This window comes from Lagenorhynchus albirostris, chromosome 4, assembly GCF_949774975.1.
Source record: "Lagenorhynchus albirostris chromosome 4, mLagAlb1.1, whole genome shotgun sequence".
Lineage (NCBI taxonomy): Eukaryota > Metazoa > Chordata > Mammalia > Artiodactyla > Delphinidae > Lagenorhynchus > Lagenorhynchus albirostris.
The window spans coordinates 78730088-78749714 of NC_083098.1; the positions used below are offsets into that span (position 1 = coordinate 78730088).

The 19627-nt window shown below is 38.2% G+C and overlaps 1 protein-coding gene across 3 annotated transcripts in view; it reads left to right on the forward strand.

The window, feature by feature from the left end:
• GABRA4 (gamma-aminobutyric acid type A receptor subunit alpha4) overlaps window positions 1-19374 on the forward strand; it is a 63745-nt gene extending 44371 nt beyond the window's left edge. For all 3 annotated transcript variants that reach the window (XM_060147292.1, XM_060147293.1, XM_060147291.1), the window contains one exon: window positions 18841-19374. In XM_060147292.1, the coding sequence (XP_060003275.1) occupies window positions 18841-19374 (534 nt within the window). The remainder of the gene's footprint in view (window positions 1-18840) is intronic.
• Window positions 19375-19627: the final 253 nt, after the last annotated feature.

The window sequence follows — 19627 nt, forward strand, 5'->3', positions numbered from 1 at the left end:
GTGCCAACCTATATGAATATGCCACAATATATTTAGTTTCAGTGCAAAGCTAGTTTTTATGATACCCGAATGCTTCGAAAGCTGACAATGCATGAGTAAAAAGGGACTCTCTGTTAAGGACAAAAATTTAATCAGAAACTCATTCCAAAGTTTAATTTCAGTGTTCAGTTTTGGGGTTTTTTTTCAGTAATTCAGCAAGCTGACATTAAAAGTTGCTCCAGTCCTCTTTTTAGACTGATCATTTTAACTGTTCCCTCCCTAATTACTCCACCAAGCAGAGAGAAAGAGCCTGTGAAGCCTGGCTCCCAGGCTTTTTAAGAAATTAATGAATATTGCAAAAATTGTGTTGTGTCAGAAATCATTTTTCAAGACGGCTGCAATGAGAAACCCCACCCCCATCCCACCCCGCCACAGGCTATCCATCCCACATGCATTTCTTACAATGTATGGCGGACTCTTTGTTCCCTCACCCTAGAACCTGGGTGGACCTATGACCACAGTAGAAGTAGTGCTTTATGACTGTGAGGCTGGCGACTCAGGACTGCTGTCTTGGATCCAGTCACCATGCTATAAGGAAGCCCAGGCCACATACAGAGACCACAGGTAGGATATTCCGGCTGACAGTCCCAGCATCAATGGCCAGGCATATGAGGGAGGTGACTCCAGTACCAGCTGCTTTGACTGAAACCACATGAGAGACACGGAATGAATGAGAACTGCCTAGCTGAGTCCAGCCAACCTCCAAACCCACGAAAGATGGTGTTAAAATGATTGCCGTTGTTTAAGGCCATGATCACTTGGGGTGATTTGTTATGCATCACTAGATGGCTGGAAAACACATCTTTTAAGTCAGACATACTCAAGTCAAATACTGACTCTTCCTGCTGCTAATGAGATGATGTCAGCCAAGATCTGAAATTTCTCTAATTCTCTTTGTTCATCTTACAGATGTTTAATCTGGTATACTGCAGGTGCTCAATCAACATGAGTTTCCCCAATCTCCTCCCTCCCTCCCTCCCTGCTTCCTTCCTTCCTTCCTTCCATCTTTTCCTTTTTTGCTTGCTTACTCCTTTCCTCCCCTTCCTTCCCATGTAAATTCAATGGAGTGCAGCTGCTTTTGTGGTAGGCCATTTTAAACCGGAATATGTTAGTACCAGGTGTGGATTTAATTGGACCTTTACTTAGAATGCAAGCAGACAGAATTCAGGAGGCATTTTTTTTTTTTTTTTTTTTTTTTGGTGAAAACTGCTGAATCACTTGTTCCAAAATCGCCATAAAATATGCTCAGACCTTCCACAGACAGTGTGTGTGGTGTGATCAAGTGCCTTGGGGGAGTGGGGTAAATACATTTTTAAAAAAGGAAATGTTTCCATCAGTTCACAGTGAACATTATCTGAATTCAGTTCAGGCGAAGAATATCTTAAAGAGCTAGATAAAGGGAATGAAGGCATGAGCAACATGTTATTTGTAGGAATGACATACATTATCTCCTTGGCAACTGCAGGGTGGCATGCAATTTGGCAATCTATGTTGTGTCATCTTGGATGCCTGGAAGTCACTGTTTCCTATGGAAACAAAGGAAAGAACAACATGAGAAAAAGAGTTCTGATTTTAGTATGCTGAGAAAGTATTTTAAAACCGAGGGGCCAGCAGCCTTTCACAACAGAACCAGAACTCAAAATGGCATTAAATTTTCATTTATTAATTCCACAGTGCTTTAGAATATGGATGAGATCCAGATTTGCTTTGGCCCTGCTGAGCTTTTTATTCATGCTTTGTGGTCAAATGATGACTCCAGACATTTTGTGTGGAACTTTCAATGCCCTGGGGTGTAGTAGGTCTTTCAGAAACATTAGGACGTCAGCTTACGCACGTTCATTTGTTTACTCATTCAACAAATATTTGTCTAGTGTCTAATTTGTGCCAGGCATTGTGCTGGATTATTGAGGCTACATAGACCCTTTGCCTTATGTCTTATCATCATCTTGTCACATCCGTGGGATATTGTGGTAGTTCTTTATTTGAAGTGAATCAATAATTTAGAAAACATTCATTTAGCCCCGGCCTGGAGAGCCTATTATATTGGAGCCAAGGGATAGCAGAAATGAACCACATGGCTGCGTGATATTTGATGGGGCACAGAACAGTTCTCATCATAGCTTTTCTTTGGTCAGTGATTTTGGTGAATTTTCCTAGGTACAGTCAGCTTGTTTTCATCGCCAGCTTCCAAATGAATGACTCCAAAACATTTATGATAACGACTCATGCTCAATATAATTTCATTTGGTAGGTAATTTGATGAAAATGAATGTCTTAAATGAAGGAAATTCAGACTGCAATATAGCTGGGTAGAGTCTAAAAGTTTCCACCTTGATGAAATTCAAAGAAGTATCGACATTATCGGATGCTACAAAGGCAGCCCACATGGTTGCAGTGGGACCGCTTGATCACAGTAGGAGAATGAAACAGCTGGTGAGGTGAGATTAAAGCATGACCTCGGTGTTGCCAGTGTTACCAGTGGGCTCCTGGGAATTCTTCCACAGTAGTGCTGGAGATAAGGACTTGAGATTCACTGTGGAATAGAAGCCTGGATTCAAGAGTCAGTTCTTTCCAAGGATGATCTTGCCTTTCATTAATCTGTTTAGTGTCTCCAATGCATGGCCTTTCTTGCTTATTCTACATCCACTCCCAACCTCATCACAGCAGAAGCTGAGGCATTTATCCACGTTTCTGAGACCTGTAAAAGAATGACTGAAATAGACAGTTAATGTCCACCAAAGAGCCTCACCAAAAAGCCTTCTAGACTGACTATTCTAAATAGTGATTTCAGGTGTTCTAGCTCTGAGGAGTCGAAGCCATATGGCTGATTTTATCATTTCAGTATTAAAATTAACGATCAGATTTCATTTCCTGGATTTTTCCTCCCTAGGGTCTTATTTTACTATGTCCTCTCTAAGAGCAATATTTTAGCTTAGAATTTTCTTGGGTTTGTGGATATATTCATGGAAGATTTAAATAGCATTGCAGCTGTACAGAAAAGCTGTTCTAGTGTGTGCTTTGAAAATCAGCTTTTCAATAACTGATAGCTTTAGAACTGTGATTGAGAGGAAAAATCCAGTCCTTGTTAAACAAGCTATTTCAGCCACTGGCTCCGTGTTTCAAGCAGTTTGAAGGAAGAGTGGCTTACAACCTCATCACTTTGCTCCCAGAGAGGCAGGTTGGTGCCCATGGGCCTCATGCATTTCCTGTATGGCAGCAGAGGGCACGAAGAAGGTGGGGCTAGATCCGGGAGGTGACTCTCTTTTGCTCCGTAACGATCACTCAGCCATACTTTTAAACAGGCAAATGCATGAAATGGGAGAGGAAAGACATTTAATTCTGGTTATCAGTTAATATTCCAGGATTGACTCATTAAACAGTCCATTAACTACTGTAGTGGCCCAGGAAGTATAATCTGGATAGAATAAATGACTGTCATCTGGTTTTCAAGTGGATTTAAATGGGCTGCTTTTAGCTATATAGCTTTGCCAACTACTTATCTCTAGGGACACATTGTGTGAGACTCATTTTTGCTGTTTTGAGTGTATAGGAGTGAATGATTTTGTTGTTGATTTATTTCAATACAGTTTACTCATCACTTATTTAAATATTATTTAGTCATTGGACTTATTTTGATTGTATGCTTCTTAGTTTGTGGTACTGTGCTGGTCAGTGGGGAGAGGAAACTGGTAAGGCAGTGTTGCAGCCCTAAAGAAACTCACAGTTGGGAGGGGCACTCACGCAGCGTGCTGGATGCTAGGCTAGGAAGAAGCATAGGATACTGCGTGAAGATGTCACAGTCCAGATTAGCGTCTCTGTGGTGGGAGATTCTGATGAGGGTGGAGGGGCTGTCAGGTTAAACTTCTCAGAGGAAGCGATGGCTAAGTACTATCTCAGAAAACACAAAAGGGAGGCAAAGGTGATAGAGGAAAGGGAGTGAGTGAGAAGAGGATGTGACAAGACCCTGAAGCGAGACAATACAGCTCATCCTTGTAGAGCTAAATGAAGACATCCTGGCTAGAACCCAGGTGTTTTAATTGGGTTTCCCCCAAAGCAGACTTTGTTGCAAGGATTTGTGTGCAAGCAATTTATATTTGAACTGATCCCAAGATCACTGTGAGGAAGGTGAGACGGCAAGGAAGACAATCCAATAAAGTGTTACTAATGAGCAGATTTACCACTGTGTGCTCATCGCGCCAGAGGCTCTCTCAGAATACGTGTGGAACCCACCTCAGAATCGTCCCGTTGGGTGGCAGAGAAGTTGAGGTACTTATTTATCAGCTCTTATCTCTTGTTGATTATGTTTATTCAGGAGATGTTAACTTTCTTCTACTTCTGGTCCAACCCTCTCTCCCATTCCAGTCAAGCTCCTGTAGACAGAGCTCCCCTTAGGGGAGAAAAAGCTGGTAAGACACAGCCTGTCTGGAGTGATGTCTGTCTGGGTAAACCAAATGAATACAGACCAGGCACTCATAGCATATGCTACACTAGGGTACCCAGAGTGGTTAAGAGGAGGGTTCGGGAGTAAAGGGGAGATGTAGCTGGACTGGAAGGCAGAATCCAAGTCATGTAGAATGTTACGTCATGTAGGTGTGTGTATGTTTAGAAAAACAATAGCATGCCAGCTGAAAGACTTTAAACAAGGAAGTGGCATTACTGATGTTACATTGTATAAATATTATTTTACACATAATAGAAGAGAGAGTAGAGAGAGGGAATGTTCATAAGGATATGAGGTCTGAGAACTTTAATAGCCTCTGAGTAGCTAAGTGAGATTATGTTGAATGCCTTTCCATGGCTTTGAAGAAAAATAGGAAGATTGGAAAAATACTGAGGAAGCTGGATGGAAAAGAATAAGGCAGAAGGAGGCAAGAATCATTGAAGTTTTGTGGCTTGCAAAGCTAACTGGAGCATGTGCTAGCCTCTAAGATCTAGCATGTTTGTTTGGATAAATGTACTGGGTTCATTGGATATGAATAAATTGGTATGTAGATTTGACTTTGGTCAAAAGGGTTCCTTAAGGTTAAGAATTTGGGGCTTTCCCTCCACCTTTTTAAAAAATTAATCTATTTATTTATTTATTTTTGGCTGCGTTGGGTCTTTGTTGCTGCACGCGGGCTTTCTCTAGCTGTGGCGAGCAGGGGCTACTCTGCCTTGCGGTGTGCAGGCTTCTCATTGCGGTGGCTTCTCTTGTTTCGGAGCATGGGCTCTAGGCGCGTGGGGTTAAGTGGTGGTGGCTCACAGGCTTAGTTGCTCTGCAGCATGTGGAATCGTCCCAGACCAGGGATCAAACCCGTGTCCCCTCCAATGGCAGGTGGATTCTTAACCACTGCGCCACCAGGGAAGCCTTCCCCTACTTTTGTATCACCAGAGCCAAGAACAGTGCCTGACATACAAATAGGCACTCAATAAATATTTGTTGACTAATCGAATGAATGAATGAATGAATGAATTAAAAGTTTGTTATGCCCCTAGTACATGTCCTGCTGGAGAGATGGGTCTTCAGGTTGGAGAAAAATTTGGGAAGCAGACATTGATTTTATGATATTGATGTAAAGATGGTAATCTAAGCCACTGGACAGGTTTATTTATTTACCTGAAGACTGAAAAAACTGAGATGTCTGAGAGTTGAACCCTGTGGAGAGGTGACAATTTAGGATTGGGTAGAGGAAGAGCATTCCATACTGGAGACTAAGAAGGGTAAGGGGAACATACCTAGATTATGGAATTTATAGGACCAATTTAAAGAAGGAAGAAGTGATAAGCAGTGTTAGATGCTGCCAAGACAGTATATAAGACGCAGATTTTAAGAAGTGTCTACTGGATTAATCCACAAAGAGTTCCAAGGGAAAGATGGGAAGGGAAATAAAATAACAATGGGTTGAAAAGTAAACGACAGGTGAAGAAGTGGAAACATTAAGTGTAGACAATTTTTCCCTAAACTGGCAGTGATAGGAAGAGTGGTGGCTGGAAGGGGTCAAAGGTTAAGGAGTTGTGGGACTTGATATTTTCATTTCCTTCTTTGTAATATGAGAAAAGTTTTGGTATGTTATATGTTGAGAAAGTGCAAATATTTTTTAAATTGCTAATATGATTAAGTAGAACAATATCCACAGGATTATTGATTTTATGCTGTCTTCAAATATCCACCAGCCTAGAAGGAAACCTCTTAAATGGGAATCCTCAATTATCTCTTCCTACAGTTGGCAGATTTGGGCAAGTTGGGTTTTAGCTAGTTCTTAGCATTGCTGCAAGGAGTGGAGCTAATTATTTTCACCTAGGAATAGAAAGTAAGATGAATTTTGAAGAGAGCACAAAATGTAAGGTTCCCACACATTCCCAGCATTTTCTGAGGTGGATAGATACAGTATTAATTTAACACTTAGTTCTGTTGAAAAAATACAATGAATAGCTGAGTATAGAAATAATGGAAACTTCTATTATATTTTATTTCACAGTGACTATCTACATTTTTGTCTTAGACTATGGATAACAATATCAAAATAATATTGAACAAGTATCGATCACTTACTGTGCTTCAGGTAGGGTGTTAAGCACTTTATGAATAGTAATTCATCAATAACTCAGTAGTTATCATTATTATCCTCATTTTACCCAGGAGAAATACGTAGCACAGAGAGGCTAAATAACTTCCCCAAGACCACACAGCTAGGATTTAGCAGAGGCCAAGGCTTGAATCTACCTGAATTTAGAACCTATGGTTCTGACATTGGCTTTTAACTATCAGTATACTGCCAATAAGGATGAAAATGAAGATAGATATTTGGTAGCTTTTGGTTTTAGGATTCATTTTATTGGTGTCTACAGAGGGCACATTTCTCTTCCTGCCTACCAGATACTTGTGTCTTAGTTTCTGGCCTGCTTGGCTGAAGTGGTTACATTGGTGATATACATTAATGTGCTGATGAGCCATTTGCCATAAATTGCAACTCAGCTACTGGTTTAATTCCTGCTAAATTTGCAATCTGCCTTTACTGAAGTGCAAAATTTCCTTTCTTGTCATAAAGTGGTAGAACATGCAAAAGAGTCTAATACCTTATTTTCTAGCTCAAGTAAAATTATCTAGGCTCAGAGAGAGTTTTAAAATTTTCACTTTGGAAGAACAGCTGTTTCAGCATGAGAGCCTTATTAAATGTCGAATGGTTTTGCTAATGCCTCGTTGGAAACTACAGCTGACAGCATGACACTTACTCCTCAGGACAAGTCAAATGATTTCCTGGAGAAAATCAAAATGGCTTCAGATGTTTAGGGGGTTGTCTGTTTGACAACTGGTGTGGTAGAATATCAATTTCTTCTGCTGACTTAATATGTTGTTTTACTACGGATGGAGATTTGTAATGAATTGTGTTAACAGGATAATTCAACATATGCTTTATGACCAATTGACTGTGCTTCCACTTGTAAAGACTAGGGAACGGGATTGATTTTTAAAATATAAGAGCATGCACAAAAGGTGCTTAATGAGTACTTTTCTGCTACATACACATGTGTACACACATTAACTTTATACATAATTGGGCGCATGCATTGCTGAACTTCATTAACTTCAATTATTTGTAGATACTTACATATTTGAAGAATCATTTTCAAGTCAGAAACTAGAGCTAGTGCTTATGTTGATATCTTCCCTGGGTTACAATTAAAGTTGAAATTGCAGTTTCCTATGCATGGTGGGGGAGTGTTTTAGTTTTTCCATATATTTGAGTAGTAATTTTGTAAACATCTTTTGAAAATTCTATATTCAAAATTAAGGGGAAGTCTGCGGAAGGAAGTTGGGGCACAGCTTCCCTCTTGTAGAAAAACTTCATAAAAATGTGTTTATCGTATAGAAGATGAATTTTTTTTTTTTTTTTTTTTGCGGTACGCTGGCCTCTCACTGTTGTGGCCTCTCCCGTTGCGGAGCACAGGTTCCGGACGCGCGGGCTCAGTGGCCATGGCTCACGGGCCCAGCCGCTCTGCGGCATGTGGGATCTTCCCCGACTCAGGGCACGAACCCGTGTCCCCTGCATCGGCAGGCGGACTCTCAACCAATGCGCCAGGGAAGCCCAAGATGCATATTTTGAGTGGTGATGCTGGTTCATTTTTCAAACAACCTGAAGAGAAGTTTTCTCCAATTAAAAAAGAAACTTTGCACAGCTAGATTGCATTTGTGGTTAAGATAAAATTTTCTGTAAAATAAATCATCTAAATGTGGACCTATTTATAAATATTTATTTAGGCCTGAATGTAGAAGTTATATGGGATACAAAGTTATATCCATAAGCACATTATGATAACTAAGCACCAAAGAAATTGAACGAATATCAAGAAAAACAGGCGCAAGAACAGTTCATAAAAACTCTACAATTTTTACAGATACTGGAAAGGAAGGATTAATCAGAGGAAGATTTTTCATGGGATAACATGGATCAAACAGTAGTACAGTATTTACCTTATAATAGAAACTAAATAAATGTAACTAAAATCCAAATCTGAAAAACCAAGCTGTTCATAAATGTCACTTAATCTGGTTTGGGTTATGTGGACATTTTTCAGGTAAATTCTTTTTTGCTTTCTTTGAATCCCATTAGTGTAGCTTTTTAGCATAGCAAATTAACATATTTGCTGTCGTAAGGAGCTTCCTGAGTGGCTAAAATTGTTAGTTTGGGATGCAAATCATGACTCGAACCCATTTTAACTGTCTGACCTTAGGAGAAGTACCCAACTTTCTTAGGCTTCAGTGTCCTCATTGGAAAAATGAGAATATTAATACTATTTCCTGGGTGGTTGTAGATGGTGTGTGAGGTTATTTGTGAAAACCATGTAGTGTAGTGCTTGGTCCATAGTGAGTGCTCAATGCATTGTAGAGATATCGATAAAGATTCAAGATTTCTGTCTGGCAAGTGCTAATATCAGATGTTAATTATTTAGAGTAGCCCCTGCATGGGAAGCATTGCCTTAACAGTCTATTTCAAAAGAATGTAAAAGAAAAGGAAGATTTTAGAACATCCTCAAGGTATCTCAAATTTTAATTGACAAGGAAAGTTATTGGTCTTCTTTATCCTTGTACCACTGAGGGAAATCTTTGAAAATTGTTCCCCTACCACGAGGCACTTTGTTCCCTTTCCCCACAGTCCCTCTTCCCCCTTACTTATCCCTGAAGTTCAGCTTATGTGTCACTTTCACAAAGAGGCTCTCCCAGCAATCAGGCTATGCCATGTACTCCCTAATTTAAAAAAAGTTTCCTTGATAGCATTTATCGCTTGTTATAACTTTTTAATAATTCCTGGAAGAAATTGCAAGGCCTATACTTTTTCACCTCTGTATTCCCAGTTTCAACAAAGTAATTTGAAAAATTGGACACTCAATACATATTGTTGAATGAATGAATGAATTGGGTAAATCATTACCTTTCATAAGTCCTTCATTGCTTTTGAGCTTAAACGTGGATCTTCTATTACTCACTTCAAGCAAGAGATGAAGCATGGGACTTGAGCCTTTTTTCCTAAAAATAAATCTATTAAAGCTATCATGAATGTTTAGATCCAGTAGGTAAACATTATCTAATATTTCAAAGACATTCAGCCCCCTTTAGGTAAGATGCGTAGTTCATCAGAGACTTCCTTACACAGCACAGCTATGATTTTACAAAATGACTTGGATGATAATTCTTGAGCTTTGGAATTTTCCCCCCAAGCAGAAGTATAACGAAGATCTGGCCTTGATAAATTATTCCTTTTTAGACATTGCCCCTGTTGCCTTTGCTGATGCAGATAAAATTATGACTCAGACTCCTTGCTACGCCAGCCTCCTATAGGGTTGGCAGGGATCTGAATTTTTCTGGTTGGCTATTTATTATAGCACAGTTTCATTATGATCAAGTCATATCAAGTCTATATTAAGAAAAAAAACATTGTCCAAATGTTTTCTAAGTTCAACTATAATTTTCTGAATATTTTAAGGCTGAAACAAATCATTTCCAAAGGATGATTGCTTTAAAAAATGAATTTATTTGGACACCCAAGTTAGGAATTCAGAAACGTAGTAAGATTTCTTTTGCAATATTTTATCAGATATCTACTTACATTACCCCTACTTTTAAGGATTTAAAAAATATTCTTAATATAAAATGTGAACAGAAGTTATAAATTGTTATTAATGACATGTTTCCAATATTTAAACAAATGCATGCTCTGAAATCCACAACACACGTACACACACTGTGACATAAAAGTCATAATCTGCAAGGGAGGCAAAAATATTTAGGGAAAAAATATTGGGTAGTTAAAGAAGGATCTGGAGCTAAGTCCAAATTAGAAGGTTAAATGAAAATCCCAGTTAACTGAAGTCCTCTGATTTGGGTGAAGAAAAGCTGAAAGGAACTCAAGAGGTATCCTGGGAGAACTTATATGCAGGCAACTTGGACAGTTTAGAAAGATGATGTAGATGCCCCCTGGTGGATATATGGAAGTGTTTTCATTTACCAAGGACAAGTAAAAATATTACAAAGAAATCAATGCTTAATTCCTGTCAAAAGCATCTCAGTTTCTCTACGTGTCTAGTATCTTAACTCTGCCTAGGATTTGGGGTTATCAGTAAAGGATACTGGAGAAGAGAGAACAGACTAGAAACAAAGAAAATATCTGAAAAGAGAAAGCTGCAAGTTTGTTTAGGTTTTATTTTTTTCCTATGAGAGGGTTAACATTCACTATTTAAAAATCTTAAGATAATTGTCTCTTAAGTTTAAATTTATTAAAGTTAGATGATTGTCTTAGTCTCCTCAGGCTGCCGTAGTCAAATTACATAGATTGGATGGCTTAAATAACAGAAATGTATTTTCTCATAATTCTAAGGGCTAGAAAATCCAAGATCAGGGTTCTGGCAAGTTTGGTTTCTGGTGAGAGCTCTCTTTCTGGCTTGCAGACTGCTGCCTTCTTGCTGTGTCCTCATATGACACAGAGAAAAAACTCTCTGGCGTCTCTTCCTCTGTTATAAGGACACTAGTTCTATCTCATCAGAGCTCCGTTCTTATGACCTCATTTAATCATACTTCCTTAAAGATCTTATCTCCAGTATAGTACCCTCCCTCAAAAGGGGACACAATTCAGTCCATAGCAATAATGAAAACCTCTTAATGTTTTTTTAACCTTCTTTGACATTTGCTGCCTTGTACTATCCCCAGTCTGGTGTCCTTCATTGTCCCATTTCCTACTTCCAATTTAAATGCGGAAGAAAGTCCTTTTGGCTGCTGTAATTGAACTAAGAGATAAAGTAAAAAGAGTGCCAGACCAATAATGCCAGACCAATATATCCACAGATACAATTCTTTTTAACATTCCATTACATTTAGAAAGGGGGCCAGCCAAACTGAGTTGCTGAAGTTCTAATTGTGAACCAGTGTTCTGTGTATGTCTTTTCATAGCATCTTGAGGTGTGAACATCATCCTGTAGGTTGGATTACAACAGTTCCTCCGGTCTTTGCTGTTTCCCTGATGCCAGTTTCTAGACTTCACTGATAGGTGGAAAGTTCCGGAAAGAGATCAGTGATGTGTTACATTAATACAATGAGATGCCTTTTTTAGACAACCCACATCTCTTCTGGACATTGAAATACCTGTGGCTGTAGGTTATTTCCTCCATGTAGCTTTGACATATGGTTGTGGCAGCTGGGTAGTTAAAAGCATGTGAGCTGGGTGCCGGGTGCAGAGGAACCGCTCACGAAAAATTAACCATTGTTGTTGCTGTTGCTTTTTTCCTAGATGAGCTTTTTATGTTTGTCTCACGCCACCAGTTATAGGATTTACTCTAGTGTTAATCCTTACCTTTACAATGTCTAAAATGTATTTTAATTTTGTTAATTGAATTTTATATTTCCTTGTGTTTATTCTTATTTTAGCCAGCAACGTTCTTTTCATGGCTGACTTCACCACAGACTGTCCTTTGCTTCAGTGGTCCTCTACCTTTCTGAGTATTCAAAACAGTGGCCTTATTTTTATAGAAAGATAGAAAAAATATTCTAAAATCTTGTCTATAATGATTTGTTCATGAGTGACATACTTTTTTATTTTGGAGGAAGGATCTTGTTATCTGCCTTCTGGTTATTTCTATATAATGTTCTTTTGATGCGTATTATGTACTAAGCACCTTACAGGAGTTATCTTATTTATTCCTTATGAGGAGCTACTGTTATTACTCCTGTTTTAACAAGGACTTTGAGGTTTCAAGAGGTCAACCAACGTGTCAGATATCCCACAGCTAGTAAATGGCAAATTCAGTATTCGAGTCCAAGTCTGTCTGATTTGACGGTCCACAATCCTAACTATTTAGCCAATGTTTCCCAACTTCTGATTCCTGATGACTGACAATAGCATAACTAATAATTAAGACTTCCTCCAAAAAGGCCCTGAGGCTGATCCCAGGTTATTCTTATAAACACTTGGTGTGACTGTAATGCTACTTGAGAGAGAGAAGATTCATCCAGCTCAGTGTTTGCATTTGGAGAAAGTGAGTGGAGTGTGCTTTGCCCTCTACCCTCTCCAGTGTTAATGTTGGTAGCGTTTGGTGAACATAGCTCCCGGAGCATTTCCAGGTAGCATTCTGGTCAAGTCCAAGTCTGCTTGATCAAGCTGAGAACTTCTGCTCTGACTGGTGAAGTCTCCGACAAAAAAATTTCCTCTCCTAGAGCCATGTATTTATACAAAGCCTTGGCAAATAAAAAGAAGCCCTAGGAATCACTATGAAGCAAAACTAACTACAGAATCGCATATCTTCAAGAAACCCTACTATTTTAAACTTTCAACTTCTAAATATGTGAAGACAAAATGAATGCATTCTGTAAGACATTGTTCTCTGGTAATTCCAAATTGAAGACATAAATTTCTTATCCCAGTGCCAGATATTGAAAGTAATATTTCTATAGCTTATGGAAATCCAAATGTTGAATTAAAAGCTAACATTGGGAGGAAATGAAATACAGTAGAGAACTCGGCGTTTTCATTTCTACACTTTGTTGTTCAGTGTGTAACAATTGATGAAATATTTAGCATGTTTATTTGTAGGGGATGTTTTTCATTTCTATGTGGTAGCATCTTTTAAAAACACTACTGATGGTCCTCTGTAAATCATTACCTTGGGGTTTAGTTCCAGCTGCTCTACCATAGTTGTTTATTTCCTTATTAAATAAGATGTGTGGCTAACCCCTGAAGCCCTGTCAGAACAGCCTTGAATAAATGTCTTTGCATTATTGGATTTTTTTTTGGTATGTAAATCATTGATATTCTAGAAGATAAACCTGTTCATTATTAGCCTTGTTTGTTTTTAATTTAGAAGGGTGAAATTACATTTTATTAAACTTCATTAGCTTCTCAAGCAAGCAATATGAATGTAGCTTGCGTTCTGCAAACCTCGTCATAGTCACTTTATCTCGCTGCTGCTAGAGTAATTAGTTGAGTTGAGTTTTCTCTTTGCAGTTGATAAGACTTCTTTAGAAATCGTGTCAGATCACAGTCATGATTGACGAATTACTTGGATTTGCTCCTGTTTGCCTGTTGCTGCTTTAATTTGTTGTTAATGTTTGAATCTATCACCTCGCATCTCTATCCCACCAGTTTCCCTTGCATCTGACTATCGTGACTAATGACAAAATGATTTCAAACTAAATCATCTTTTAAAATTCAAATTAAGCTTAGGTGCTTTTCTTGTTTGGAACCACTGTGTGTCTGCTGAATACTGATGGAGCCACTGTACACTCTGTGAAACATAACATCACTCTGACTGTCGCATTGGTTGTTCCAAAACTTGAAGGCTGTGTGAATATTATTCCCAGTGAGTCCCGTGCCAGGTAGCTCAGCAGATTTTTCAATCCTTTCACAGTTTGTCATCATGGAAAATGACAACTACTTTTTACATAGTAGACCTTGAGACATCAGTGTAAAATAACTTGAGTATCATTGGGCTGCCTGGCAGAGAACAAAGATTTAAGCCTCAAATCAGTCTAATTCTCTTTTCCATATAGAGGTTATGATATTTAGAGTGTTGAGACTTCTTAGGCATTCTTAGTCAGCCTTGGGATTGAGTCAGGATAACTTATATAATTTAGGTACTACCTGCAATATTCTAGAAATATGCCCATAAACAAAGAAATAGTAATCTGAAGGTCGGATAGAAAGTTTCTGACACTTTCTCTTTAATTTGAAAAAAGAATCTTGACTCTGTATTATATCCATTTCAGTGAAATTTATTAAAAAATGAAGTAGATGCCTGCTGTGTGCATTAGCCTGCGATGATTAATAAGATAGTTTTACGCTCTAGAAGTTCACTAATACTTTAAAACTGGGAATAAAAAGATTTGACCTTTGTTTTCAGATGTTAATCCTAGTGGCACACTTCATACTGCTCCCTCCATTTTCATAAAGTCTGGTGCTTCGTGGATTCTTTTTTCTGGCCACCTTAGACTGATCCTCTCTCTTTGACTTGGGATCACTGTTTTCTCCAGACGTATTCTTCAAGTCTATGCGTACATTTCTTTGATACTTGTAACTTGCGTAGCAGTGGATGTTGTCAGAATATAATTTTCAAACCATCAAAAACGTGAGTCATGCAAATATGGAATGAACCTGTATCAAAGTTTTATCTAACTCATTAATTAAGGAGTAATTAAATAGTGAAACGGTTCAAAATCTTTTTTGAGAAATGCCTATAAGTAGCCATTAAATTTTTTTCAAAACAGGATACTAGAATGCGATTATCAGATTAGATACAGAAGTAGTTAATATCCTTCAGGGCATCAAAACCATAACCTTTGGGGCTCTTTTCTACTGAACAGGAGTCTATAAGTTAATATGCAACTTCACAGTGTTTGGGGTCAAATCCAATATTAAACAGCAAACTCAAACTCAAGTATCTTCCCCTAGAGATTTAATAATCCTTGGGTGGACTTTTTAAACGATACTCCATACTGACATTGCAGGGACACACTGTACTCCTTTCTGATTTCCAAGTCTTGCATAATTTTTTAACATATACTTGACTATTACAAATACTTGACTGACTCAACTATATAGGTGTAGTTTATCAAGTTCCTTAATGCCTCGTCCACACTTGTGCATCCAAAGGCTGTGCAACATGGCAGAGCACTCAGTAGGTCACTCACTCTATGACTTTCATCTACCATAACACTTCTGCTGTTATTCTCCTCTACCGTAGAATGAGAAACTGGAATAATTTGATCGCTAGAATCTCTCCTAGCTTTACAGTATGGTTATTCTTTAAGAATGGAATTATAAAGGGCAGAATATCTTGGTCCTTTAAAATAACATGGAATAGACAATAGGGTCCCCTAATGGTCTTTGATGAATTCTGGGCAGACTAGCTCTCTAATTATCCTAGAATGTCTGAGAAACTTCCCCTGACAAGAGGTGTGGCAATAGCTCCTGTTAGGCCCTTGATTTAATTGGTCTATATACGTTGTCTAGTGCCACACTAATGCTGCATAACGAAACAATTACAAAAAACACATTTGTTTTCAAGTCTGAGTCAGCTGGGAAGTTCTGTTGATCTTGATTAGGCTTGGCTCAGCAGTTCATCATTTCTGAGCTGGGACAAACACAGGTGTCTAGTGGTCAGCTATCTATTGGGCGATGTAGGATAGCCTCACTAGGATGACTGGCTCTGCTCCAAAGGATCTCTCCAGCAGGCTAGCCCAAGCTTGTTCTTGTGGTGTTGGTGGCAGTGTTTTGAGAAAGAGTGGAAGCAAGCAAGGACTCGTAAAGCTAAGACTCAGAAATAACTCAGCCCCACTTCCACCACATCCAGTTGGCCAAAGAAAGTCATAGGAAGTCTGTGGGGAAATAGAGTCCATTTCTTGATGGGAGGAGAAGGGGAAATTCATTTTACAAGGGGCATTAATATGGAGAGGGAGGACAGATTGGTGCCATGTTTGTATTCAATCAGCCGTATTAGAACATCATTCACAGTTGGGATTTCAGGATGTTCCAGGATTCTGATCTGGAGGGAAGGAAGACAGGGTCCTATAAGTGTTCTTGTGCTTCCTTCTGGGGTGCAGTTAAGTCACTTAGAGTTAGTTTCATCTGTTAAGGTCTTACTTTTAAAATTCAGTAGGCAGGATTAGAGCAGTCTTAGGGGGTAATTATTCCATATTACTGAGGCAGGGCCCTTCTGAGGACTTTACCAGATGCTACATGAACGTTGAGATTTTCCATTATGTCTGGTGGGAAAATGCACTATTCCTGGCTTGGTATGTGCTAGGTACCGTTTCTTCTAATCCTTTCAGGTGGTTCTTTTTGCCTTGGGTAGTTACACTCAAAAATGGATCTGTGCTTAGCAAAATTCTCAGTGGGGACTCTTCAGATTTTTTGGACTTTTCTTTTTGGCATCACCTTCTCTGGTACCTTTTCCTGTGAACTCTAGCCACCTTGATTTCCTCACCTTCTCAGCTTCATCTCCTCAATTTAGGTAGTCTGTCAGATTGTTCCTGGATTCTCCTTTCCCACTCTACAGCATGCAAGCTCAAGTTCTTTTCTTCTCTCTCAATGATTGTGTCCTATGTTGTCTAATGTCCAATGTCTTCAAAAACAGTTGTTTTACAAATGTTTTTAGTTTTTTTGTTACTTCGTGCAGGAGAGTAAATTCAGTCCCTATTACTCCATTTTGGCCAGAAGTAGAAATCTCCACTTCTTAGAATTTAGTCTGAGGGAAAATATGAGTTTCTAAAGATTATGGGCAACCCAACTTTTGGTGGAAGAGGGCAATATGCAAATATCAGACTATATTTGAAAATATATATTTCTCTCCTGCTTATCCAGTTGGTCCTTTATTACTCCCTTCCCTTCTCTTCTTGGTATATTTAGCATTTTGCCACAGTTTGACCCATCATTCTGTTTTACTTTTTGTATATTTTTGATTGTGTCGTGTGTGGGTGTGCATTTTATCTTCCTAGTGATATTGTAAACTCTTTAAATGTTGTGGATATTATCCTTCTTTATATTTTTCACCATGTGTATAACATTTTAGAATTAATTCTAATTAATTGATTATCCCTTTCTGTAAAGAGGGACTCAAAATCTGAGGATTAATTAGGTGGTGTTTACAATGTGCTTTGTAGAGGAAAAGTACAGGGTAAATAATGGTACCTTTAACTTTTAGGTGGATGTCAATTTTGGTTTCACTTGTCTCCACCTAAATTGGCTGCTGTATTTTAGACTACAGTTTCTCATGAGTTCAGCTGCAAACTGTTTAGATGAATACTTCAGGCTGACATGAAGAATACGTTCTAAACCTCTCAGAACCTGCTTTGGCTCTGCATGTTGTGAGGCTTTTTCTTCTTTCTCTAGTCGGGGAACTTGAAGCCATAGTTCACGAGTATGTAAGATATGGATTGAACACTTTCAACCTGCTTGATAAGTGTAGTATTGAAAAGAGATTCTACTTGTAGAATAAACACTTCTCTGTAAGGGAGTTTACAGTTAATTGTATATAATATTATCCATAAAATTCCTTGCAGACTGGCTCCTTTTAATCACCCACTTGTGAGCTGTTCTTCCTCTCTCTCTCCTCTACTTCTCCATCTCCTCACCCACCATTTATTTCATAAAATGGTGGGGGAAGAGGGTAGAAAAAGCAATTACAGTATACCCTTAATATAACTCAGAATAAACACAATTAAGGCGGAAAAATGGTTGCAAAAAATCATAGTGTCTTCTAAAGACAGACATGATTATTTTGGGAATCATTTGAGCAATTACTTTCCTTTATTAGTATGGACAGTCTATATGGTTGGCTATATGGTTATTTATCATGCCTGTCAAAATATAAGAATTAATTTTAATACTGACCATCTGTATTCAAATGCAGTCTTGTTCTACAGATAAAATAATTTTATGGAAAATAGTGAATTCCATTTTGATTTAAATACTCTTTATTGGTAAATAGTTTGAACTCAGATATTTATGCAATGATATGGTGATGCTGTTTATATGTATGATACAACATTTTATTTAAAAATGATTTTCCTTTTTTTCGGCTGCGCCACGCGGCATGTGGGATCTTAGTTCCTGACCAGGGATTGAACCCACGCCCCCTGCATTGGAAGCATGGGGTCTTAACCACTGGACCACCAGGGAAGTCCCAAAAGTGATTTTCCTTTGTATTTGCATTACTAATTGTGGTGAAAAACTAAAATGCATGAGGATTTCTAGACTTTATATAATAATGTCTATGTAAGATTATGAAAATAATTCCCAGGGATTTGGAAATTAAAGCTTTTGGAGCTTCTGTCGTTTTTAAAGGAATGTTATACACATGGGGATGGTTATTATTGTTTTTATTCTGTGCCCAAAGTAGATATAGTTCTTCCTGTTTATAAAGCAAACATGTACAAAACTCACTGAAATGTATACAGCATATCAGAGAATATTATTTACAATAAAACTCAACAAAGAAGTTGTACAGCTATCATCATGAATTCTTAAAGTCAAATCAAGTATAACTCTAGCTTATAGTCCTAAAAGCCTAACCTTTCTATAGATTTAAATTCTAATAATTTATAAGAATGGATAATATTTTGAAATAGCAGATGTTTGATTCAGAGTTTCACATATATATATATATGTCCTTTTTTAGTTAGGTATTTTTAAGCTTTTACATCAAGTTGAGTGACTATAGCATATTAATAAAGGTTTATTTTATGAAAACAGCTAATTTGTAACTCTTTGACCCATTTAAAGTTTGTATAACTCTACATAAAATTACATAGCCAATATAATTTTTAATATACCTTTTCAGAACTCAAATGCCAATCTGAACATGAGAAAAAGAGCCAGTGCCTTGGTTCACTCTGAATCTGATGTTGGCAACAGAACTGAGGTGGGAAACCATTCGAGCAAGTCTTCCACGGTTGTTCAAGGATCTTCTGAAGCCACACCACAGTCTTACTTAGCTTCCAGTCCAAACCCATTCAGCCATGCAAATGCAGCTGAAACTATATCCGCCGCAAGAGCAATTCCACCTGCTTCTCCTTCTCCACCTAGTAGAACTGGGTACGTGCCCCGAAAAGTTCCAGTTGGATCTGCTTCTACCCAGCGTGTGTTTGGATCAAGACTGGAGCGAATTAAGACCACAGTTAATAGCATAGGGGCTTCTGGGAAGTTGTCAGCCACTACTGCTCCCTCGGCTCCACCACCGTCTGGATCTGGCACAAGTAAAATAGACAAATATGCCCGCATTCTCTTTCCAGTAACATTTGGGGCTTTTAATATGGTCTATTGGGTTGTTTACTTATCTAAGGACACTATGGAGAAATCAGAAAGTCTAATGTAATTTTGTTGCTATAATAATTTCCTAAAAGATGATGAACTTCATGCAGAATGTCTTTTTAAATGTTTTTAAAGATAAACAGTTGTTCTTCACTAAAATAAAAATTCCATGTAAGTTTTCCATTTAAAAAATTCAAGCCAGTCATTGGGAGAGTTAATTAATTCCTCAGTGAAGGGAAAGTGAGCCATCTTTCATTTCAGAAAGATGATTTAAATAGAATCAATTCAACATTCAAATTAGACAGGATACAGACCAT